The 7,962-nt window shown below is 37.7% G+C and overlaps 1 protein-coding gene across 1 annotated transcript; it reads right to left on the minus strand.

The window, feature by feature from the left end:
• Positions 1 to 691: 691 nt before the first annotated feature.
• LOC145562417 (stromal 70 kDa heat shock-related protein, chloroplastic-like) lies at positions 692 to 5,378 on the minus strand. The gene is made up of 8 exons (XM_081622691.1): positions 4,336 to 5,378; positions 3,575 to 3,827; positions 3,320 to 3,399; positions 3,049 to 3,191; positions 2,844 to 2,942; positions 2,146 to 2,335; positions 1,535 to 1,933; positions 692 to 1,364 (listed from the first exon to the last, which is right to left on the minus strand). Exons 1-8 carry the CDS (start codon positions 4,906 to 4,908, stop codon positions 960 to 962), a joined length of 2,142 nt encoding a protein of 713 aa, XP_081478817.1. The 5' UTR covers positions 4,909 to 5,378; the 3' UTR covers positions 692 to 959.
• Positions 5,379 to 7,962: the final 2,584 nt, after the last annotated feature.

Below are 7,962 nucleotides of genomic sequence, written 5' to 3' on the forward strand. Positions count from 1 at the left end.
CCCTTAGTGTGGAGGTTCATGTTACAGTTTGTGGTTATATGCCACTGGTGGTCTGTCATGGCTGTTACTAGATTCAAGAGTGATGGAAGAGTTCATTAGAGATCCAATTCAAGATTCTAAAGACACATTAAGAAAGCTTCATGGGTCGGTAGGCAATTGATTCCTCGGATGGAAAAAATCCGTACAAATAACTAGCACAAATCACTCCAAAACTAACACAAAACAGAACAAAAAAAAAAACCCTACGAATATACAAGGCTCACCCGCAAGAGCATCCAAAAAGAGTTGGACAACCCATCGCCGGTGAGCAAGAGGCCAAAAATTAAGGCGGTCTACCAGAGGAGTGGAGAAAGCGGTGGGAGCTCATCTTAGATAACCTTCCAAGTTCTTAGTCCACATACACAATCACTTTGAATAGATCCCAATGTGGAATATGATACAAAAACTCAAGTTCAAATTGCAACATAAAAGGTAGATAAAAGATGTGACTAATGAGTCCCACACAAAAACCTGCAATGAGTCGCACACAAAAACCTGTAATGAAACTCACATAATCTACGTACCATTGATACATTAAATCGAGTTATTTGAGGATTAAGCTTAAGAGTGGCAATGATTGGTACCTACTCAGAGGATAATAGCTGAATATCACGAGAAGACGTGTCATTTTAGTATCCGAGAACTAACAATCAGCAAAAGAATCATCAATCAACTTCTACTAGGCCTATTATTGATCTCATATTCTGATTACATGAATCACCCAGGTTCTATAAGCTTCAAAATATGCAACATGATCATGACAAAAATCGTAAAGGAGCCTTGACAACTATTTTCGCCTACTAACTTCTCTCCTCAGAACTAATAATGTAACCAGGAACCAAACACAGGCTTCTGCTGCCTAAAAAATCTTATACACAGCCGTTGAAAAAGGTTTAACCCGTATGACAAATTTCACAAGCTTACTTGCTGTCTGTGAAGTCAGCATCAATGACATCTCCTTCAGGTCCCTTGCCAGTTGAATCTGAGGGGCCGGACTCAGCTCCAGGAGTTGGGTCTGTACCTGGTGCTCCTCCTGCACCGGGCTGGTTGTAAAGGGACTGGCCAAGTTGCATTACTTCCTGGTTAAGAGCAGCCATTGCATCCTTAATTGCTTGAGTTTCACCCCCAGAGATAGCATCCTTTAGCTCTCCCAGTTTAGCTTCTACCTTTTCTTTAACAGGGGCAGGAACCTTTTCGCCAAGTTCCTTCAACTGCTTCTCTGTCTGGTAGACAACAGAATCAGCCTGGTTCTTTGTGTCAATGGCATCTCTCTTTTCCTTGTCTTCCTTGGAAAATTTCTCAGCCTCACTAACCATTCTCTCTACCTAGAAACATTAATAGCTGACGTTAGTGTCATTGCTTAGCAAGTTACCAGTATGCTTCAAAGCAGAAAGAATAATAATATTAATATAGCAAGTTACCAGTATGCTTCAAAGCAGAAAGAATAATAATATTAATTTAGACAGAAGCTTATATGTATCACTCTTGAACAAACCTCATCACTGGGCAGCGTACTCGCTCCGGTAATTGTTATGTCTTGCTTCTTTCCTGTTCCCTTGTCAATGGCAGTAACAGAGAGAATTCCATTGGCATCAATGTCAAATTTGACTTCAATCTGAGGAACACCTCGAGGAGCTGGTGGAATACCATCTAGACGGAAGCTACCAAGAGATTTGTTATCTCTTACAAACTCACGTTCTCCCTGAAGGACATTAATCTCAACACTTGTCTGTCCATCAGCAGCTGTTGAGAAGACTTCTGACTTGGATGTGGGCAGGGTTGTGTTTCGGGGGATAATCTTGGTCATTACTCCACCAAGGGTTTCAAGGCCAATAGATAGTGGTGTAACATCCAAAAGTACAATGTCGCTTACATCTCCAGCAAGGACACCAGCCTACAATATGAGAGAACATTAAATCACAAAATAACAAAATAATGAACAGGCAATGATGGTAGCAAATGTCTTCCCAAAAATTAACCCCCCATCCATGACACCACAAACAATATTATTGATCACATAACTTTTCTGTAGCTGACTCTTTGTTATATAGGTTGACATTAAACCAAAAATAGATTATTAGTCAAAGAAATTATCTGGAGTAAAACCTGCACTGCAGCTCCAAGAGCAACAACTTCATCAGGGTTAACTGTCACATTAGGGTCCTTTCCAGTCATCTTCTTTACCAACTCTATAACAGCTGGGATACGTGTTGATCCACCCACTAAGATCACTTCATCTAAATCACTGAAGGAGAGTTTTGCATCTCTCAGTGAATTCTCTACTGGTGTTCTCAATCTGAATACGATAGAAACAGAAGTGGTGTTCATATATAATCATAACTTGTTACATACAAATATATACATGGAGCTGAATAAGTCATACCATATAATTGGAAGGGAATCTTACCACAATATGGAAACTATTTGAGACTACAAATATTACAGTACATAATTTTTTCCATAATGTTATTTTCAACTAAATCTTTTAAGGAGATTATTTTACAACTTATAAAACAAATACATCTATTTAATACTTCTTACACTGTTTTGTACAAATATTCTAATAATATTACAAAATATGAAGTACTCATATTATTTACCCAAAAAAAAGGAAATATAATATCTATAAATAAATAAAATTTCTCTATGCATGACTAGAGGCACCAGAGTCCAGCAGTCTAATATCTAAGATATCATAAACATAGGAACTAAATCATGCCACACTGATTTAGTCTAATAACTAAATCAACAGCATTCATATTGCAGCAAATAACCAAAGCACAGAGCAAAGAAAAATGCAGCACCTGTCTAGAAGGTCTGAACACAGCTCCTCAAACTTGGCCCTTGTCAAAGTGGTCTCAATGTGCTTAGGTCCATCAGCAGTGGCAGTGATAAACGGCAAGCTGAGAAGAGCATAAACAGTCTAAGCTGTAAGTACCACGTGTTCAACAGTTCGAAGATTTGGGGAAACCTTAAAAGGCAAAATATAGTCATAAAAGTTGATAATACCTAATGTTTGCCTGAGTTAAAGATGATAATTCCATCTTGGCTTTCTCAGCTGTCTCAGTTAGACGCTGTAGAGCTTGCTTGTCCTTTAAAAGGTCAATGCCTTCATCTCTTTTAAAGTTTCCAGCTAGCCAATCAACAATTCTCTGTTTAAACCCAAAACTCAATCATTATGACAGTAAATATTCCAGCATTCATACTTCAATTAAAGATGAATAGGACACAAATTCAGGAAATCAATACTACAAGAAAAGCAATAGATCTTCCACTTTACCTTGTCAAAATCATCACCACCCAAATGTGTATCTCCAGAGGTTGATAGTACTTCAAACACTCCATCACCAACCTCAAGGACTGGAACACGAATAAACAACATTTTTTTATTAGCCAACAACACTACTATACAAAATTATGACCAAATATATGAAGACGATGTCAGCACAGTGCAAAAGAACATATAAATATAAAACTGAAAAATCTAATGGATGTCTAGTTTAAGAACAGCTACAGAAAAAGGGGAAGGAAGTACCTGAAACATCAAATGTACCACCTCCAAGGTCAAAAACCAAAATGGTCTCATTGTTCTTCTTCTCAAAACCATAAGCCAAAGAGGCAGCAGTAGGCTCATTAATAATTCTAAGAACTTCTAATCCAGCAATGCGCCCGGCATCCTTTGTTGCGGTCCTTTGTGAATCATTGAAGTAAGCAGGCACAGTGACAACAGCCTTGGTTACTTGGTCATTCAAAAATTTTGAAGCATCATCCACAAGCTTTCTCAACACCTACACCATGAAAAGACAGCTCAATTCCAATATTGAGATTTAAAATAACTTTCACCTACCACTAAGGACCCAACACCACAACTCAACCGTTATTGCCTCTCCTCCATCTTGAAAAGCAATGGGAAAAGGCACATAACTATTACAAAGGCTGATTAAACTAACTAAAATGTGCAACAACTTCAACCACCAAGAACCAAAACCCTTCTAAATTTCCAATGCCAATAATTATAAGACAAAATAACAATATAATTACAAAGTAATAAGCCAATAACAACAAACCCGTTTGCCTAAAATTAGTCAACTCTTAAACATATTGAAACATTCAAAAGCTAAGATTGGCACAATTAAGAATCATTTCTAGCTAAATATAAATTAAATCAACAACTCAATTACTCAAAATAGAAACTAATTACTCACATTAAAAACCTCCAATTATACTAAAAAAATTATTAAAAAAAAAAAAAACACACACACACACCATTAAAACGGTATGAAGACCAATAATTACCTGAGCAGAGATCTCTTCAGCAGCAAACTGCTTACCAATAGCAGGGCATTCAAGTTTGACATTACCATTGTCATCCCTAACAACCCTATAGCTCACCTGCTTCGACTCCTCATCAACCTCCGACATCTTCCTCCCAATAAACCTCTTCACTGAAAAGAACGTGTTCTCGGGATTAACGACCGCCTGCCGCTTCGCAATCTGCCCCACCAATCTCTCTCCATTCTTCGTATACGCCACCACCGACGGCGTCGTGCGCTGACCCTCGGCGTTAGTCACAATTGTCGGCTTCCCACCTTCCATAGCAGCAACAGCCGAATTCGTTGTACCAAGGTCAATTCCTACAACCTTCTCCGCAACAACCCTGACCGGACCAACGCCGGCGCTCCGACGACGACCTCCGGAGCTCTTCCTTAGCCTCAAAAACGCCGATTTAGGGGTGCCAAAAGAGGCTGTGCAAGGGCTCATCTTCTGGCCGAAGAAGATTGAATTTGGCCTTGAAGAAGAGGATTTGGAAGATGAGGGTGTAAAGGGGGTGGCGCCAATAACATGAATATGAGCTGCTGAAGACGCCATTTTTGATTGAGAAGGTGTAATCAGGTCTGAAAATGGAGATTTGGCAGAGAGAATTAGGGTTTGCGGGAAGGTAAGGGAGAGAGAGAAAAGAGAAGAGAGGAGGGAAGTGAGTAGAGAGGTGAGAGGAGAGGATAAGAAAAGGGAGGGTTTTAAGAGGAGGTAAACAACGAAATGGGTGGCAGTTAGATGGAGTTCTAGAAATTTCTTCACCCCATTTTTTAAGAAATGATAATCATACTATTGCTAATTTCAACTTTTATTATTCCCTCTATCTAATGGACTAAACTTTTAAATATAGTGTGTTATACTGTATGAAATTACCAACAAAATCAAGATAAGAGGATTAAAATCAACTAACAATAATTTTAAAGCAACAAAACAAAATGAACATTTCTCAAAAATCACCAAGATCTATGAAATAAGGGGTACTTAATCAAATTCAACACCAAATAAAGTTAGGATTAAAATATACCCCAAAGATTACAAAGTAACAATCACAAAGAAAGCAAATAATCACCAAAATTAAGGAGAAAGAAAATCACATTGATTTCAAAATTAAGCAAAGTTCCCAAAAGCAAGCTTAGCCCTATTTAAAGGCTTTACATATAAAATGTAGAGTTCCTAAATTATACCCCTTAGATTACGAATGAAAGGCCAACATTAAAAGATAGCAAAAATAAGCATAAAGGAAATAAGGATGTCCACTCGAAACAGGGTCTTTTGAGAGGCCCCTCTAAAAGGTAGGAGTGGGCGCTCAACTATGAGGAGCGGGTGCTCCTCGCGACTTTCTGGACAACTCAACTTTAAACGTTCATAACTTTTTCATTTCTTGCTCAAATTTGGTATATGAGCTGTTGTTGGAAAGCTCTCGAACCCTACTTCCATCTCCAATTTGAATCACTTGAAAATTCCTTGTACCAAAGAAGATATGGCTGATTGAAGTTGAGTATTACATTAACAAGTTTTCTAAGCTAAGGAATCAAAATGTCACACGAGTTTGATGATGGTCTACTCGAAAAGGTGACCACCAAGGAGTATAGCATGGCTACATGTCACAACACGTGACACTTATTCGACTTCCTCCACCAAGGCTATTATATCTTATGTACATCTCCATGGTTTGGTGGTCAAGTGTGTGAATCAAAACTTTCCTACTTGGCGTGGGGGGATTGCCGGATCAAATCCCATGCTAAACACTTTATGGTTTTTTCCCTCTAGGTCAGGCATACATTTTGACGTGGCAAAATGACAGTGGTTGGCTGATAACGGGTTAACTAGGGTCGTTAAACTAACTTACCTATGTCAACCAAATTTATAAATCAAGCCTACTTCTAGTCACTACTACAAAAAAGGCCAAAGAGACCCGTCCAAAAAGGCCAAAGAGACTGCCTTAGAGGCAGTCTCTAGCTAAGCGGTCTCTTTGGCAAAGAGACTGCTTTGTTTGAGGCAGTCTTTAGAATGGAAAAACTGAGACCGCCTATCTAAGATAGGCAGTCTCATTTTATGGAAAATTGAGACCGCTTATCTAAGATAGGCAATCTCTTTTTTTAGAAAACTGGGACCGCCTATTTAAGATAAGCAGTCTCTTTTTTTAGGAAACTGAGACCACTATTTAACTTAACAAGTCTCTTTGGTTTCATTTTTTTTAGAAAAATACATATATTGCTTATTTAATTTTATTTTTAAATTATTATATGCTATATTTTGAATAAATATTATTATATGCGTTGATGGATAAATTGCAAATTAGTTTGATAATTAAGGGAAAATAACATTGCAAGAAATCCAACATTCTTTGATCTAATGTGTTTCACAAAATCTCCAATGTTTCAACTAATAATAAATCCTATAACTACTACTTCCACTATCTCCTCTTTTAGCGCTGCAGCAGAAGTAACACTTGCAAGAGTTGCAACAGCACAAAACCACCGGGAGCAGAGTCCAACTTTCCTCCACCAGCAGCAACAAGTTCTATAATATCCTTGTCGCACGCTCACTTGGGACATGAATAGCTCAATCAATGGTCATCAGCATCAACACCAACTGTAACACAATGTAAAAGAGCAACTTAAAAAAACGCTCAAATTACAACCAATTACCAATGAACTATGAACATCTCCTGACATACATATAGTCCAGTAAACCAAAAAATTCTAGCAAATTATACATTAACCAATGAAGAATTATTCAAATTACAACAAACCATTTAATTGTTAAATCTTAAAAATTGACATCCTTAAACTCATAAAAAATAACAAAATATAATAGATCCACAAGCACAACATTATAATAAACCAGATTTACAGATCTAACAACAAAAAAATGCAAAAATAATGCTGATCCATAATTTAACAAAAATTTCACAAATAGGTAAAAAACAACACCACAAAACCACATAAAAAACAAGCCTAAAACGAAAATCAAATGAACATGAACATGAATACACAGAATTTGAAAAAAAAATGCAAAATGAGAATCAAACAATTCTGTAATCACTTTCCCCTTCGTTTCTCTCCTTACAACCTTCCCTTAACCCATAAATTTACGATTTTTACTTAATTTCAAGGACATGTAAAATATATAACCAAGATCATATTCATAAGCATATAATAACCAAGATCATTGCATAACACATAAAAAAAAAATTGTACCTTTGAAGCGTAATTCCACGTGCGATCGAGTAAGAACAATGGAGACAAAGAACCCCAAGTGTGATTCCTCTACTTGGTCCACTGGCACAAATTAAACTTTCACTAATGCTAGTTAGTTATGACTGAACGCTTCAATTAGCCTTCAACGGAGAAAAGAGACACGAACTAACCACAATCCACCACCAAGAACACGTCGTGCCACCAAGGGTGGTGGTTGACCGTCGGATGGGAGAGAAAGAGGGGAGGGTCGTGAGGAGTGAGAGAGAGATTAGGGATTTTGGGAACTTGGTTGCCTGTGTCACAATTCACTGTGTTGTAATTGTGTCTTATGTCAACCCTAGGCATGGACTTTATTTATAGATCATATCTCTAAATAACAGTCCATGTCAAGCCCAAAATCCTA

The sequence above is a fragment of the Chenopodium album genome, chromosome 10 (assembly GCF_948465745.1).
Source record: "Chenopodium album chromosome 10, dcCheAlbu1.1, whole genome shotgun sequence".
Classification (NCBI taxonomy): Eukaryota; Viridiplantae; Streptophyta; class Magnoliopsida; order Caryophyllales; family Amaranthaceae; genus Chenopodium; species Chenopodium album.